Source organism: Rosa chinensis, chromosome 2 (assembly GCF_002994745.2).
Source record: "Rosa chinensis cultivar Old Blush chromosome 2, RchiOBHm-V2, whole genome shotgun sequence".
NCBI classification, from domain to species: Eukaryota; Viridiplantae; Streptophyta; class Magnoliopsida; order Rosales; family Rosaceae; genus Rosa; species Rosa chinensis.
Window position 1 is genome coordinate 83,523,032 of NC_037089.1, and position 18,364 is coordinate 83,541,395.

Genomic DNA, 18,364 nt, shown 5'->3' on the forward strand with positions numbered 1-18,364 from the left:
GAAACAGTTCCTTACATGGCCGGAACTCCGCCACAGGCGGTGGCTCACCGCCGGCCAAAACTCAATATTTCCCAAAACTCCCAACATAAAAAAAGCTTCATCTAAGCATGCTTGTGAATTCTCATAACTAGCTCAAAGTCAGAAAACAAGCATAAAGGGTCGAAAACTACCTCACAAGTCGTGAACAGTAATCCAATCTGAGTTGAACCAAGTTTTATGTGAATTGATCCAAACAACCACCAAGGATCGATCAAGGAGGTTGCTCTGAGCTCCCCAAGCTCAACTTGAAGCCCCGCCGACGTCGGAGATCGGAGAACTGATCGGGTCCGAACACACTCAACTGCGCCGCCTTCTACCGCCGCCACCACCGAAAATCAGTGCTAGAGGACACCATAGGGACGACCAGACGGAGGAGACGATCCTATCTGGAAAGTTTCGTCGCTGGAGACTGCTGCAGTTTGCCGGAAAAGCCAGGTCGGGTCAGTCGAAAAACTGAGATACTAAACGTGCAGCCGAGAGAGAACAGAGAGAGAAGAAAGCTTTTCGGAAAAGGAAAGTGAAATTATGAAATGATTTTTCGGAAATTCCTTATTTGTACCAAAATAGAAACTTCTTCCAATGGTCATAACTTCTTCATACGAATTCCGATTGACGCGTTCCATATGTCCACAAACTCGTATCAACGTGCACTACAACTTTCGTGAAGGAAGTTTTTGGAGAATCTCAACGTATCAAAAGTCAACCCTTGCGCCACCCCTAAAGTCATATTTTCCGAATGAAAATAAATCCGAAACACTTCCGCTCCGTCCACGAGCCACGAAACCGTCCAATAAACATAAAATTAATTCCGGAAAATTTTCAGAAAATAATTACGAATTTCCGGGGTATCACAAGATCAACTATGATGAACCTTTTTTGAGTCGTTATAGCTGATATAAGCTAAAAGCATAAAAGTATGTCTCATGTGAAGAGTGCTTTATGTATACTAGCCTTTAACCCGCGTGTTTACACTGATAATTGAAGAGAGTAACGTGTGATAATGTGATTGTTCATTTAATTTTATTTGTTTTCATTTTATGTTTATCTAACAATTAAAATTAAAAATATGTATTACATTTTTAACCTTTAAAAATAAAAAAAATATTGATATGATAATTTATTAAATTAAAAGGTATTTTAGGTGTTTCAAATTTTGGTGAAACCTATGACACCAAAGTTAGGCTTCTCTTTATAGTAGTAGAGATATATGTCATGCAAATCGTATTGGTCATTGTTATAAAACAATTGAGTATAAGCTGAGCTACTAAAAAATGAGAAAAAAAATTATTTTGCTTCTAGTTACATTAGAGCTTTCGGAGGAAATTAATGATTAATAAGAATAATTTATATATGGTATATTTTTTTTTGTTAGTGAAACATTTGCTTCAAATTTGATTGTGACATTTTGGAGGAAATTAATAATTGATAAGAGCAATATATAATAATCTTGATTGAAATTAACCCCAAGAAATTTCTAACAGATTCAGTGAGAGTAGACTCCCTCTAAAGTTTCATTTCAATCATGCAAGGGATATTTCCCCTTCCAACCTGCCTTTAATTTTTTTGTTGCCACTCAATTACTCTCTTAGTTGTTCCGGTGGGATTGGATGAATTCTCCACCTTTTACATTTATGTGTTCCTTTGTGGTTTTTGAAAAGTGTTATTAGGGATGAATTTATACTATTATTAAGAGAAGAGGTTATGTTAGCCAAAGTGGACGTGAAAAGACAACTAAATACTTAGACCATAGATTATCTAAAAGTATCTTTTAATAAATAGAAGACATAATCGTAATAATTTATTTCCCCTAAAATCTATCTCTATAACTTCCCACTTCCACAACAAAAGAAGGGGTAATCTAAAGGCGGGCTCCGAGGCAACGGTTTTTTGGATGGCGTGCTCGTAGTTCTGGCAGATTTTGTCTTGCCGGCGGTCTGGGGTGGCATCTCTGCGCCATGGCGGTGCGGTGCGGCATCTTCGTTTTGTGGGTTGGCTGCTGCTGTGAATCGGGGATCGCTGACGGCGATGGAGGCTCTCGGTGAACTGCATCGGTCTGGTGCCTCGAAAAATCTTAGGGAGTGGTGTCAAGGGTTGCTCAGTTTTCAGGCGTTTTGGAGTTTCACGGTGGTCGAAATTGGTGTGACGGGGCTTCGGGTAGCAGCGGTGACGGCGGCGCCGGAAGGGAGGGTGCGGAGCGGCGGCATGTGCAGTAGATGATGTCTTGGGCCTGGTTGGGCGGGTTTGCTAGGGCTTGGGTGATGGTGTCCTTGGGCTATTCCTTTTTAGGCCTCTCTAAATTGGGCCTGGTTGTTTTAGGCTTACATTATGTTAGTAGCTTTGTTTACTTCCAATAATCCCCCGAGTCTTTTTAGGGACCAATGCACTTTTTGTGCTTCTAGCGGATCTTCTGGAGTAGTACCAAAGGAGGATTCATGCTATTTCGAATGTATTAAATGTCAAATGAGTGCCCTAGTTTCTACGTATCCTTATGGGTACTAGCACAACTTCTTGCCTACCCCTAATTAGTAGCAGGAGGGTATGTAATGGTCATTTTGGTTTGTGATAAATATAGTGCCTTTTTGCCTTGATTCAAAAAAAAAACCTCAAGAACTCCCCACATTTTCTCCAATGATTATTATTATTATTATTATTTTTTTGAAAATTAAACCCATAAACAGAGTGTGTGTTTTGGTCTTAGTATGGAATTGAATGAAGAAGGTTATTGATTATGTGCGACAATATATCTCGTGTGTATATTCTCATAAGTCATAGTGGACGTCTCTCAATCTCGTGTTATTTGATGATATGAGATAACTAGCTTAAGCTTAAATTAATTAAGTGACCAATGGTCTATGGTAGGCAATTAGTAGTCGTAAAAGAAAATAAAATACAAGCAATGTGATAAACCGAAATGCTTAAATAATGAAAGCTTAAAAAGAGTTTATATACTAGTGATTGCTAAACCAAAATGCTTAAATAAAGGAAATAAGTTTGAGCCGATATAATCAAATTTAACTGGAATAGCAGATCACATGATCCTCTCTCTCTAAGATGCCGTGGAGATAGCTCTTTATCGATTTCAATATTCTCCGTCGTCATGACTACTCAGCGTCCCATTTGTCCTTGGCCTTTCTTGGATGATGGTGCGACTCAGCAACCTAAGTCGTATGCTGCAGTAATGGCCCAAGCGACCATTCCATCCCTGATCTGCCGATACCAGAAATTCATGACGGAAAAACATCAGTTACGATTTTGGAGGATGGTTATCAAGCAGGATTGGACAGATGTAAGCATATGCTTTTGGGACGTCTCCAAATGGCCTCAGGTGACATGCCTAATTCTCCCATTGATCTGCAGCGAAAGTTTGGTTTGCTTTGGGGCAATCTTGGCTGTTGGAAAATTATTCCAATGGGAAAAGGATTTTACACTTTCAACTTTGATTCAGAGGAGACAGTTTCTAGGGTTTGGGCGCAAGGTGCAGTGGCTTTGAAGCCTGGAACAATGAGGTTTATGAAATGGGTTCCCAATTTCTCCCCATCCAATCAACGCAATACCAATTCCCAGGTGTGGGTGAAGTTTTGGGATTTGGGTTTGGAATTCTGGGAGCCGAGAACCCTATTTGAGATAGCCAGTGGTATTGGTATTCCGGTGAAGATTGACCCTAATACTTTGGATCGTCGTTTTGGTCTTTTTGCTAGGGTTTTGGTTGACATCGATCTCTCTTCTAACCTTCCTACAGAGGTGTTGATCAAGCGCAAGAATGGGGAAACCTTTGTGCAAAGTGTGGATTATGAAAAGCTTCCTGATCTTTGTTCCCATTGTGGTAATGTCGGGCATCGAGTTACTGCCTGCAAGCATGTTCAGCCCGCTGCTTCTATACCTGTTGAGCATTCAAAGCGTAATAGAGGTCGATCACGGAAGAGACGAGCCAGGGTTGAGAAGAAACGGGGTACTTCCCAAGTCTATGTTAGTAAGCAGCCGAAGGGCAAGGCTGTAGTCATTGCCTCTACTCCACCTCCTTTAATGGATTGTGGTGAGGGTCCTTCGTTTGTTCGTAAATCTCCAGTGGAAAATTATCATGTGGGAATGGGCCAGGTCCCTAATAGTGAGGAGAACGCTCTTGTTCCTGCTATTGAGCAACTCCAAGAGCCAAGGGTGGAGCTTACTCCATCTGTTGTAGGAGTTGAAATTGATGATGGACAGAATGTTGATGACCAGCTGAATAATGGGGTTGCCCTAGTTGCCAATCACATTGCTGATAATAACATTGCAGCCATTGATAGTGAAGGAGTTTGTGAGAGTGATGATATGTCGGTATCGAGCTCCCCGCGTGGTGTTTCTTCAAAAGATCATGGTCGGGTACGTAATTGGTTTGACGAGACTGAAAGGGTGCAGGAAGAACAAGAGTTTACTCAAGTTTTGTCTAAAGCTCAGAGGAGGTCTCAACGTCAAGCTACCAGGTCTGCAAGTCGAGAGGCATACCTTCGTCGTTCTAAAGAAATTTCCCAATGAGGATCCTATATTGGAATGTAAGGGGCATTGGCAATGACTCTACCCAAAATTCTTTGAAGGAGTTTGTTCGAATTCATAGCCCGGAGGTTTTATGTATTTCTGAGCCTTTTGTTGCTTTGGATTCTATTTCTTCTTCCTACTGGCGTATGTTAAATATGGTGGTAGTATGTACAAATGATAGGGGCGCTAATCGTCCTAATTTATGGGTTCTATGCAAGCCTGCTTTGGTGCCTTTTGTTCGTGTGCTTCATGTCACTGATCAACAGGTTTCTTTACAAGTTAGGTTTGATTCTGTAGATTGTATTATCACTACTGTTTATGCACGTTCTTCTGTGATTGAGCGTCGTAGGTTATGGGAAGATATTGTCAAGGTTAAGGGCAAGTTTGTTTCGGGTCCTTGGTTGGTGTTTGGGGATTTTAATACAGTCTTGGGATCTCATGAAAAGAAAGGAGGTGTGCCTCCATGTAGTCGATCTTGTGAAGATTTTCAATTAATGTCAGATGTTTGTGAGCTTGTACATGTTGACACTAAAGGAGCTGAGTTTTCTTGGGTTCGTCGGCATGGAGTGCGGGGAAACGTGGAGCTTCGTTTGGATAGGAGTCTTGCTAATTTGGAATGGCTGGATGCTTGGACCAGATTTGATTGCTGTACTTTAACTAGGATATGTTCTGATCATAACCCTCTTCTAATGTCTTTTTCTAAATCCTCTGGTGAGCGACATAGTTTGTTCTGTTTTCGGAAGATGTGGTTGGAGCATGCTGAGTTCCATGGGTTTGTTAAGCAATGTTGGAGCTTTGTTAGTTCTCATGGTTGCCCATTATCAGTGCTACAACACAAGTTGCATGTTTTGCGGAAGGCCCTTAGAACTTGGAATTGGGAGGTTTTTGGTGATATTCACAGACAAGTTGAGAACGATCTGGCAGTGTTGAGCACGTTACAACAAAATATTGCAGATAATGGAGGGTCTGAGACTGATTTCACTATGGAAGGTAATTTACAAGCTAAGTTAACCGAGTCTATGAGATTGCAAGAGATGTTTTGGCCAGAAAATTCTCGAGTGTGTTGGTTGTCGGACGGGGATCGAAATACTAAATTTTTCCATGCTAGTTGCCGAACTCGACGATTGCAATCTTCTATTACTCTTCTCCGGAATGGTGATCAGGTGTATGATGATCCTGAACTTATTAATAATCACATAGTGGATTTCTATTCAAATCTTTTTGGTCATCATGCAGGAGATTATGATGCTAGTCTTGTTAGTCGTATCATTCCTTCTCTGGTGTCTGATGAGGAGAATGCTGCTCTTATTGCTCTTCCTTCTTCGGAAGAAATTTTTACGACTATTAAGTCTATGGATACAAATAGCGCTCCAGGTCCAGATGGCTTTAATGGACATTTTTTTATCTCTTGCTGGGAGACAGTTGGGGATGATGTAGTTCGCGCAATTCAAAAGTTCTTTACAACAGGTTATCTTCCTGCAACTTTCAATTCTGGCCTAATTACTTTGATTCCTAAGGTCAATAATGCTGATTCCATTACTCAATTTTGACCTACTGCCTTATCAAATTTTATTTTCAAGTTCATTCCTAAGATCATGGCTCTTAGACTTGCTTCTATTGCTTCCCGTATTATCTCTCCTCAGCAACATGCATTTATACCAGGGCGCAATATTTCTGATTGTATTCTTACAACATCAGAGTGTTTTAATCTTTTGGATATGAAGTGTTATGGTGGTAATGTTGCAATTAAGGATGATATTGCCAAGGCTTTTGACACTCTTTCTTGGGATTTTCTTCTTCATGTTCTTGAAGCCTTTGGTTTTCATCACACCTTTGTCAGTTGGGTGCATGCCATTCTTCGTTCAGCGAAGCTCTCTCTCTTAATTAATGGTCGTTCGGTGGGTTACTTTTCGTGCGGAAGGGGTGTGAGGCAGGGGGATCCCTTGTCTCCTTTACTATTTTACTTCGCGGAAGAGGTTCTTAGTCGTGGTCTTACTGAGCTTGTTAACTCTGGCTGGTTGCATCTTATTTCTTCCCCAAGAGGTATGCAAGCGCCTTCCCGTGTATTATTTGCTGATGATGTAATTGTTTTTTGTCGTGGGAATAAGCGTAACTTGGCTGTAGTTATGGATTTTTTTGAGTCTTATGGCCGAGCTTCTGGTCAAGTTATTAACAAAGCTAAATCCCAAGTTTTTATAAGCAAGCATTTACGTCGACGAGGTCAAGCCATTGCATCCTCATTGGGCATCCCTCTGGGTTCAGCTCCTTTCACTTATTTGGGTGTCCCTATTTTTCATGGCAAGCCTAGAGTCCCATACTTTAATTCTATAGTTGACAAAGTTCGTGTACGCTTCTCCAGTTGGACAGGTTCTTTGCTTTCAAGGGCTGGACGGCTTCAATTGATTAAGTCTGTGCTATATAGCATGTTTGTGTATAGTTTTCAAGTATATGAATGGCCAGTGTCACTATTAAAAAAGGTGGAAGGTTGGTGTAGGAACTTTTTCTGGTCTGGTTCAATTGATAAGTATGTAGAATTCTTCCTCCTTTATTACAACTTCACTTCCCAGGTCTTTGTGACCTTATTGAGCAGGTTCCCATTGCTTCTGATCCTTTAGCTATTGATGAACTTATTTGGTCTGCAGCATCATCTGGTATGCTTACTGCAAAGGACTCTTTTCAATTTTTAAGACCGCATGCTCCTTCGGCTTCCCGGAGCAAGTCTATTTGGTCGAAATTCGTTACACCCCGTATGTCTTTGTTGGCATGGCAGGTCTTACATGTCCGAGTTCTTACTGAGGATTTATTGCAAAGGAGGGGTATTGCTCTTGCTTCTAGATGTGGTCTTTGTTGCAAGAATGTGGAGTCTGTTGAGCATATTTTTTTGAATTGCTCCTTTGCTTCAGCAATATGGCTTTTTTTGTTGCATAATTTTGAATTGGGTGCTTTGCCCAGTTCACTATTAAATGTCTACAATTGTGGTCTTCATGCTGGACGTAGTGCTCAACTAAAGGAGTTATGGATCGATGGTGGATTTTACGACTGCTCTATTCATATGGAATTCTAGAAACAAGGTCAGATTTGACGGTGTAGTGGTTCATGCTACTAATGTGTTTGGGATGATTGTTGGGCATATTCAAGCTTCTAGTCGCCTTGTTATTGGAGTAATGCATAACTCAATTCTTGATCTTCGAGTGTTGAAGTGTTTTGGGGCTAGTTGTAATCCTCGCAGTGCTCCTAGAGTTTTTGAGGTTATTTGGCGCCCTCCTTCTTCTGGATGGGTTAAGGTTAACACTGATGGGGCTTGGAGAAGAGGTTTAGGTGTTGGAGGCTATGGTGGTATTTTCAGGAATGATCAAGGGTGTTTTATTGGAGCCTTCTCTTCTTCTCTTGATATTCCTAGCTCAGTTGCAGCAGAGGTTATGGCGGTCATTAAGGCAATTGAGCTTGCTTGGGTGAGAGATTGGAATTATGTTTGGTTAGAGGTGGATTCTCAAATTGTGCTAGACCTTCTTCGTTCTCCCATGTTAGCTCCTTGGCAACTTCGTGTGCAGTGGAAAAATTGTCTGCACCGGATTTCAATGATGCACTTTCGCTCCTCACATATTTATCGGGAAGGAAATCAAGTGGCTGATGCCCTTGCAGGTTTTGGCACATCATCTTCTGGTATGACTTGGTGGGACACGCCCCCGGATTTTGTTCATTCAGTTTATAATAGAGATAGGTCTGGACTTCCTAATTTTCGTTTTCGATAGTTTGGGTTGCTCTTTTTGTATGAGAGGTTTTGGTGTTTGTACCCCTCTCCTTTTTATCTTCTTCAATAAATAACCTCGTTCTTGCTAAGGGTTAACCCAAAAAAAAAAAAAAATCAAATTTAACTGTCTATATACTACTGATTGCTAATCATTTCTGGAATACCAAAACTCGAATACATGCATCAAATCACGCAATCCAGATTTCATCAGCCTTCTCGTTTTGTTAGGAGTGAGATAGTTTTGTTAAACAAGTGAGAATAATGTATTCTAATTTGAGAGAAAATAAACAATTGCTTAGCTACTTTATGTGTAAATCTAATAAGAATTAGTCTTGATCTGCCTGCAAGCTCGAATCAAAGATCGATGTTGGCTGTCAAATCAATTATTATAGAACGTTCCCGGCTAAATTCGAAATCGTGTGGCCTTCTAGAAATATCTGCATATGATTTTCTTGGTTATTGTTAAGGTCGTTAAAGATCCCGTGCGCATCTTCTTTGTAGTGTATTTTAATCATACAAATTAATAAACAAAAAAGGTTTTCTCAATTAGCCATATGAATTTTTATGGAAACTAATAGTCAAGCAAGGAGGCAAGAACCTCCTCCATTTTATGGAGTTTTGTCATGGAGGCCTTATAAACTGGTAAAGCATTTTAAGCAAGCAACAAACAAAGATAATCACTTGATTTAAAGAACTCAAAGAAGGAAAACATGGCATATTAATTTATGCTTGCTGGAAACACATTAACTAACTACATTCATATATACAATAAACGATTACAAATCGTGTATTCATTTTCTAACTTGCAATATCATGTATTCATGCTAGCAACTCATTAAGGAATTTGAATATAAAACAATGATAGAATCCCTGTGAACCGCAATCATTTGATAAAATCCCAGCCAATGCATACTCAGTGTACGGTACGGACTGTCATATTACAAAGTCAAATTGAGCAGTTTATACATTCCTTTCAGTACAGCATAAACATTACACACACATGCAATATACAACTCCTTATATATAGGAAGAATCAACTGATGCACTCACAAACATAGTAGGAAGAAGTGAAGCAGCAGAGTCCCTTGGAAGTTGAAATGGATTTGGCTGCAGAGATAGGAAGAAGTGTGAGGACCTCTTTCCACCAGCATGCATCAAGTTTCAGGATCACTTCAGATGTCAGATCCATGAAAGAGAATGATGACGATGAGGTTGAGTTGCAGTGGGCTGCCATTGAAAGATTGCCCACATTTGAACGCATTCAAACGTCACTCTCCAGCTATGACAAAGAGGAAGATGATCATGAAGGTAAGACTAAGAGGGTAGTTGATGTTACAAAGCTAGGAGCCCTGGAACGTCGTGTGTTCATTGATTATCTTCTCAAGGACATAGAAGGAGATAATCAACGCCTCTTACAGAAACTCAAAGAAAGAATAGACAGGTAAGTAATATTTGTAGAATGTCCGGCTCATAATCACTAGTCACTACAGTTTATATATAAAACATAGCTAATATGTATATGCTATGGACTAAATTGACTGACCTTTGATTTTCAGAGTGGGATTGCAATTACCGACTGTGGAAGTACGATACCAAAATTTGTTTGTAGAAGCAGAATGTGAAGTAGTTCAAGGAAAGCCGCTCCCAACACTATGGAACACGCTCAAAAGCTTTCTCTCTGTAAGTGCTTTTTCCTATCCCAACAAGAAAAGAATTTCACCGTGTGCAAATAAAGAATTATGAGAATTTAATTCAATTAAGAGATAGGAAAGGATACAGTGATCAAATTTGGTGTGTGTGAATTGTAAATTTCACTGACCGGAATGTTCATTAATTTGATATCAACATAATAGTATTATCAAAACTACCTAGCAGAGTAGAGTTCTACTTCTTTCCATATTGAATAAGATGAAAAATGTTTGACAGGTGATGACACAGATATTTGGGTGCAAGTCTCAAGCATACAAACTAGAAATTCTAAAACAAGTCAGTGGCATCATCAAGCCTTCAAGGTAAATTTTCAATACAAAAGCGCTTGACAAAATTGGCTTCTTCTGTTTCTAGACTAGACTAAGAGTTGAATGGATTTAAATACATTGGATTTCATGCAGGATGACTCTATTACTTGGTCCTCCAAGCTGTGGGAAAACCACCTTATTACAGGCACTTGCAGGAAAACTTAACCACTCTCTCAAGGTTCTCTAATCAATTACTAATCCACTGCCAGAGGCATAAACTAGCATTATTTATATAGATGTAATATGTACTATGTAGCAACAAAATAATAATTTCTACAACTTATGTGTCTGACTCAGAAACACCATGATGAGCTCGAGTGAATATGACTTGAGTTCATTTAATTCTGATAAATTTATTCACAAATGTTTAGGTTCAAGGAGAAATAACTTACAATGGTTATAAGATGAACGAGTTTGTTCCTCAGAAGACATCAGCTTACATAAGTCAATATGACTTGCATATTTCTGAAATGACTGTGAGGGAAGCACTGGATTTCTCATCTCGCTGCCAGGGTATTGGAAGCAGAGCCGGTAGCCTTCTTCTTCTTCTTATTTTTTTTTTCCCCAACATCTAGCCATTATAATTATTAATCCAGATTTAACTAAGAAGCTTTTGTCCATTAAAGATATTATGAAAGAAGTTGCTAGAAGAGAGAACCAAGCTGGTATTGTCCCAGAACCAGACATTGACGCTTATATGAAGGTATGACGTTTGATAATAGTCACGTTCTAATTCTTTCCTGTCATCTTACCAAGTAGGCAGCAAATTGTCCATCTCTAGCTCACTGTCTCTACAACTTGACTAACAGGCCATTTCAATTGAAGGGTTGAAAAAATCTTTAATGACAGACTATATAATAAAGGTAGTCCTCCTTGCGAACTAGAAACACAAAGACCAAGTCTTACCTCTATACCCTAACTAGCAGAGAATTTGTTACTAGTTTCTTTTTCTCTTTTAGATCCTTGGGCTGGATATTTGTGCTGATACAATCGTAGGGGATGCAATGCAAAGAGGAATCTCCGGCGGTCAAAAGAAAAGGCTGACAACAGGTTCTGTAAATTACCCACTTTGCTACTAACCTACCGTTCTCATCTCTGAATAGCATCAATAAGAATCCAAAAAATTTACTATAAGCCTCTGCTCGCTGAAACTACAAAAACTTAGATACTAAGAGTTAGTTTCTACTACATCTAAAAGTTTTTTCTTTCATCACAAACTATAGTTTCATGATACTCTCCTTTAACAGGTGAGATGATGATTGGCCCAGCAAGAGCTTTCTTCATGGATGAGATATCAACAGGCCTAGACAGCTCCACTACTTTTCAAATTGTAACTTGTCTGCAGCAGTTGACTCATGTAACAGAATCCACCATTTTGGTTTCACTTCTTCAGCCAACACCAGAGACTTTTCATCTGTTTGATGATATTATCTTGATGGCTGAAGGAAAAGTTGTATACCATGGACCTAGTGACAATGTTGTGGAGTTCTTTCAGGAGTGTGGTTTCCGTAGCCCACCACGAAAAGGCATTTCTGACTTCCTCCAGGAGGCAAGAGTCCTTGTGTATATACAAATTAAATTTGCCAAGTTACCAAGAATATCTGCTCTGTATTGATTTCCACAGTTGATTCTCTGTATAGGTGGTTTCTCAAAAGGATCAAGCAAAGTACTGGTCCCATAAAGACCAACCCTATAGGTATGTCAGTGTTGATAAGTTCGTAAATATGTTTAAAGACTTCCATGTCGGAAAGAAGCTTGAAGAGGAACTTTGCAAGCCTTTCGATCAATCTGAGTGCCATAAACATGCTTTGTCATTCAACATTTACTCACTGAGAAAATGGGAACTATTCAAAGCATGCCTTTCTAGAGAATGGATTCTCATGAAGCGAAACTCATTTGTTCATGTATTCAAATCAGCACAGGTAACAGACACTGAAGGCATTTTGTGAAAAAAAAAGAAAAGAAAAAAGGAACCCCACTTAAATTGATCAACCTTTCACACCTGGCTCATTTCATTGTGCAGCTTGTGGTCATTGCACTAATAACAATGACAATCTTTTCACGTACATGGATGAAAATCGACGAGACCCATGCAAAGTACTACATGAGTTCTTTGTTTTATGCTCTACTTAGACTGCTCTGCATTGGAATTGCAGAGATATCAATGACTGCCTCTAGACTTGCAGTCTTCTATAAGCAAAGAGATTTCTACTTCTATCCTGCATGGGCTTATTCTCTTCCAGCTGCCATTCTAAAGATTCCATTCTCATTGCTAGATGCATTTCTTTGGACAGCCCTCACTTATTATGTTATTGGTTACAGTCCTGAACCTGAAAGGTATATTCTCCTAGGCTAAACCTTTACTTTGTCATACATTTGATTTTGTGACTTACTAAAACTTTTTTTATCAATGAATATCAGGTTCTTCAGGCAATTTATTCTTTTGTTCCTCGTGCATCAAGTAGCAATATCACTATTTCGTTTGATTGCATCCTTGGTCCGAAATCCTTCTGTTGCAGGAACTGTCGGTCTATTCTCTTTAATAGTAATGTATCTATTTGGTGGCTTTATAATTCCAAAATGTAAGGGAGTCTATTTGTGACTTCAGTAGAAGTGTTTAAAAATATGTGGCATTCCAGTCAATATTTAATCTAATAAGCATTCCTAATGCAGCTTCTCTACCTGCTTGGTTGGCATGGGGATTTTGGGTTTCTCCATTGGCCTTTGCAGAACTAGGTGCTTCAATAAATGAATTTCATGCTCCAAGGTGGCAAAAGGTGATGCAGGACTTCTCCTTCTCATTAAATGAAATCAGATTAATGTACCTTAATATGTTAAGTGTTCATATCAATGCTCCCTTTTTCTTACAGGTTTTATCTTCCAATGTCACTATAGGCCAGCAAGCTCTAATTAACCATGGTCTAAACTTCAGTGACTACTTCTATTGGATATCAATAGGAGCTTTACTTGGATTTTGGATGTTTTTCAACCTTGGATTCACATGCATACTCAGTTATTCAAAGTGTAACTCCCTCCACCTATGCACCAACAAGAAGGAATATTGAAAAATCTAAGTAATTGATCATAAATTCTTTAGATACTAACCTGTACTTGAAATTTAATTTTGCACAGCTCCAGGTAGTTCTCGGACTATCATCTCTCATGAAAGATTCTCCCGTCTGAAGAAAAAGGATACTTTAAACAATTCCCGTCAAGAACACGAATTAACTTGTGGAGATACTGACATAACTTCTTCAGAATCTACAAATGTAGGTGAGATATCATTTTACCATATTTCAAATCATTAAAGAACTCGTTTCCTAAAAATCATGTCTCTGTCTTTGCTGTATTGATGTTACATAATGGTTTGTTAAACTGCAGGCATGGTGTTACCTTTTGAGCCCATAAGTATATCATTTGAGAAACTGCATTACTTTATTGATACACCCCAGGTAACCACATTATTATGAATTCCTATTTCTAAGAATGTTGGATATAAATCAATTTGATCACCCTTATATTTCCAGAAACTGAGAGAGCAAGGTTTCCCACCAAATCGACTACAGCTTCTTCAAGATATAACTGGCTCATTTAGACCTGCGATTCTCACAGCTTTGATGGGAGTTAGTGGAGCTGGAAAAACGACACTGATGGATGTTCTTTCAGGAAGAAAAACTGGTGGAATTATTGAAGGGGACATTAGAATTGGAGGGTTCCCAAAAGTCCAAGAAACATATGCCAGAATATCGGGGTATTGCGAGCAAAGTGACATACATTCTCCAGAGCTTACAGTAGAAGAATCAGTCGCATACTCAGCCTGGTTACGCTTGCCATCCCAGATTGATAGAAATACTAGAGCTGTAAGTCCCTTTAAACATATAAAGCATTTAGTATGAATGCTAAACATCATAGTTCAAATTTAAGACCTAGACCTGGTACTAGTGCATGTTGTTAGACTTAATTATCCAAATAGGATTTATGTATCAATGTTTTAGACTTAAAAACAGAAATTTGGCAAAACAATAGCGTCCGATCCAGGAACAGAATATGATGCTGTATTAACTATTAACAATACATATTTCCTAGAAAAATAGAAGTCCTATGATCATAGGAGATTGCATGATGTTTCAAATTGACCTATCCATTTATCAGGAGTTTGTGCAAGAAGTACTTCAAATGATAGAGCTTGATGAAATCAAAGACGAGTTAGTTGGCATACCAGGTGGTAGTGGTATATCGACTGAACAGCGTAAAAGGTTAACAATAGCAGTAGAGCTTGTTTCAAATCCATCAATAATATTCATGGATGAACCCACGTCTGGTTTAGATGCAAGAGCAGCTGCAATAATTATGCGAGTTGTGAAAAATATCGTCAGTACAGGGAGGACTATTGTATGCACTATTCATCAGCCAAGTATTGACATATTTGAAGCATTCGACGAGGTAATTGACCAATGTAATTCTGCACCTGTAAAAGTTATGAGTTCATTAATTGTAGTAATTGAGAATAATATCTTATGTAGTATATAATGCATGGCCCATTTTCTGATTCTACAACATCTATATTATGACAAGAAATAAGGTGATTTGATTAATATCAACTTTGTACAGCTTATTTTGATGAAAAGAGGAGGACAAATAATATACTGTGGAGAGCTGGGTCAAGATTCAAGTAAGCTTATCCAATACTTTGAGGTGAGTCATATGACAACACCCAATTTTCATGAACATCTATTTCCACATGTCATTTCTGTCAACTCTGCCTTCTAACTCCCTACTGTTGCAGGGTATTTCTGGGGTTCCAAAAATCAAAGATAATTACAACCCAGCAACATGGATGTTAGAAGTCACAAGTCCTTCTGCAGAAGCCAAACTGGCCTTAGATTTTGCTCAGCTTTATAGAGAATCACATCTATGCCAGTGAGTATTTGTGTATTACCGCACCAGCATATATTTCTGAGTTCACAAACACTGCTAAACTGCCAAACTCCTGCATTTGACTTCTATCTCAAAACATGAGCACTAGTTACACTATCACAAGGGCACCTTACCCAAACTAGCTGGGATGCAGCCCATGTAAAAGAACGCAAAGGCTTTCTTTATATAGCAGAAAGATCTTTACCGTTATTTTCAAAACCTTTTCAAAATTTTAGCAGTGCTACAATTTTTAAATGACTGTAAGAATATTAGACCACTCTAGTGTGTGATTTCTAGAGAAAGGGAGGGAACTAGTTTGTCCCCACACAACATTGTTTGATATTGTTGAAGAGCTTATTGAATCAACTTGAACATTTCTTGTTCTATTCAGGAAGAACAATGATCTAGTTAGAGAACTCAGCTTACCAGTACAAGGCTCAAAGGAATTGTATTTTCCTACTCACTTCCCACAAAATGGATGGGAGCAATTTAAAGCATGTCTCTGGAAGCGACATCTCTCCTATTGGAGAAATCCAAGATATAATCTGGGGCGATTGGCAATTACTGCTGCATCTTCTTTGATATTTGGAGCACTTCTTTGGCAGAAAGGACAGAGAATGTAAGGCAATTTGATAGTATTTTTCCATATAATGCATATAAAATCTGCAATCATCACCTAGACGTGTAGGAAAGATGTTGGCTTGACCACACCAATTATGTACCAGATAATCTATGTCATCTACCACCTCCAAAAAGTCAAGTATGCACGACTTCCCAAAGAATAAGCACCCTTTCTTGCATACGTTTAATTATTGTTTTAGAATACATTCCCGCTTAAACATACCAGAGACTAGTATATTTAGCATCTGAAAAACTTTTTATCTTTATTCTGAAGAAATGGTGAACAGGAGTTCTTCAGCATTCTAGGATCAATATTTATTTTACAACAATGCATGGGAATTGGTAACTGTTCCTCTGTTTTACCATTTGTCACTTCTGAGCGCAATGTTGTATACCGAGAAAGGTTTGCTGGAATGTACTCCTCATGGGCATATTCTTTTTCACAGGTATGGTGCTAATCATTTTCCTAGACCATACTTCAGCGCTTTCAAAATTAAAAGGTTTCTACATAACTCTTCCATATGTTGCAGGTGATCATTGAACTTCCGTATATATTACTTCAGGCAGTTATCTTTTCGACCATTACATATCCAACCATTGGTTTCCACTGGTCACTTTACAAAGTATTCTGGTATGTGTACGCTATGTTTTGTACACTGCTCTATTTCACTTACTTCGGTATATTGGTTGCTTCTGCCACCCCAACTTTCCAAGTGGCTTCAGTATTAGCAAGTTTCTGCTACACCATGTTCAATCTGTTCTCGGGATTCCTAATACCTCAACCAGTAAGTCAACTCTATCTTTAGTTCTACTTAATCAACACAAAAAGAATTTGCATAAAATTTGGAATTTTAATTTACGTCCCTCTTGCAGAACATTCCTAAATGGTGGGTTTGGGGCTACTGGATTTGCCCTTTATCGTGGTCCTTAAAAGGTATTCTCATTTCACAGTACGGAGATTTAAACAAGGAAATTGTACTCCGCGGGGAAGAAAAGACTATCAGTTCCTTCTTAGAAAGCATCTATGGATACAGCTATGATGATCTAGGAATTGTAGGAACTGTTCTTCTTGCATATCCACTAGTTTTCGCATTTGCGTTTGCACTTGCTACTGAAAAACTCAACTTTCAGAGGAGGTAATAATGTCTTTCAGTTACTGAAGTTGAGTACTTGAACTTCCCTATAGTTCACTACAAAGTCATTGCTGTAAACTTTGGAGCTTATTCGCATCATTAAAAGATAATAAGTACTAATGTTTCTCAACTACCTAGAGATTTTGCAGTGGCTGCCTCACAAATCATACTTGGCAATTTCAAAGTCTGTTCAAGCTAGTGTTTCTCCTAATTTCTTTCGTCCTATTTCAGTACCACTAACACTGGGCCTGTACGTCTAAAATTAGCTAAAAAATGGTAAGATGGTAACACTAAATCGCAGATGATGCAGAAAAGAGAGCAAAAGTATATGAATTTTTCATTCATTTACATTTGAGTCTTTGATCATGAAAAATAGCTCAAGAGCACAAAGAAAACAGAATATACAGAATTGAAGCATGATATTAGCGATAGATTTATATAAAATTAAGGACGGTCAAAATGAGTTCAATTACCTTCTAGTGCTCAATGAGGTTGAAGAAAACAAAGAGATTAGTTCTTCGTTCTAATAACCCTCTCTTTGCTGCTTTTTCTTTGGAGGCGCCCTTCATGGTTAGTTTGTGTAGGTAATAAAAGGTATCTTCTCTCTTTCTTTATCTATTCTTCAGGAGAAATTTTAAATACACACCCCTAATTACTTAATACACACTCCATACTTAATACACAACCCATTTAATTTCTCATTCTAATAATTTACTAAATACACAACCCAAAGTACTTAAAATGCCCTTAATCTCAAAAATCATGAAATATCCTACTTTTTGACCATATTAAGGTTACTATTTAATATGATTAGTATATTCTAGTATATTGACATTTATTACTTGCGTTAGTTATTGAGAAATCCAAAAAGATTTATTATTGTTTCCTTTAAATAGATGCATATAAATAGGCTTTGTGTTATTTGAGCTCTCATCCACCAAACACCATGTTAATCAAGTATAAAATTATGAGTCGAACATTCAACCAAAACTATACCAGTAGTTTCTCCATAGTGGCGGAACTAAATAGTTGTCATTAGAGGGGCCAAACAAATTAACAATTACAAAGTTTTTTTCACCTGTGATGTTTTATATTAGAAAATAAATTGATTAATCATAACTCTTAGAACAAAAAAGGAAATTAACTAAAAAATGGGAGTAAAGCGATATGTTTAAAAAATATTTAATGCCATTGATTTTGAAATTCTAAATATTATGGTCTCTAACCTCATCTAATTACAATTTATTTAAGGAAAAATTAAATTAGATAGTTTCTAACTTTATTCTTGTATTAGATTGGGAGGCCATGTATAGAAATTTGTTGTGTTTATCTAACTATTTATACATAAATAGAATAATATAAGGAAAATATGA

The 18,364-nt window shown here is 38.2% G+C and overlaps 2 protein-coding genes across 2 annotated transcripts; both read left to right on the top strand.

Moving 5' to 3' along the window:
• The first annotated feature begins 3,354 nt into the window (after positions 1-3,354).
• LOC112185231 lies at positions 3,355-4,551 on the top strand. The gene has a single exon (XM_024323434.1). The coding sequence runs from the start codon at positions 3,355-3,357 to the stop codon at positions 4,549-4,551; it is 1,197 nt and encodes a 398-aa protein (XP_024179202.1).
• A 2,145-nt stretch (positions 4,552-6,696) lies between these two features.
• LOC112187461 (pleiotropic drug resistance protein 3) lies at positions 6,697-16,998 on the top strand. Its single transcript, XM_024326255.1, has 25 exons — positions 6,697-6,711; positions 9,382-9,743; positions 9,859-9,982; positions 10,229-10,314; positions 10,414-10,498; positions 10,692-10,851; positions 10,947-11,023; positions 11,130-11,183; positions 11,280-11,370; positions 11,568-11,869; positions 11,961-12,242; positions 12,344-12,657; positions 12,742-12,902; positions 12,994-13,097; positions 13,191-13,344; positions 13,453-13,593; positions 13,702-13,772; positions 13,848-14,180; positions 14,473-14,763; positions 14,932-15,015; positions 15,107-15,240; positions 15,629-15,856; positions 16,133-16,304; positions 16,389-16,643; positions 16,732-16,998. Exons 1-25 carry the CDS (start codon positions 6,697-6,699, stop codon positions 16,996-16,998), a joined length of 4,347 nt encoding a protein of 1,448 aa, XP_024182023.1.
• Positions 16,999-18,364: the final 1,366 nt, after the last annotated feature.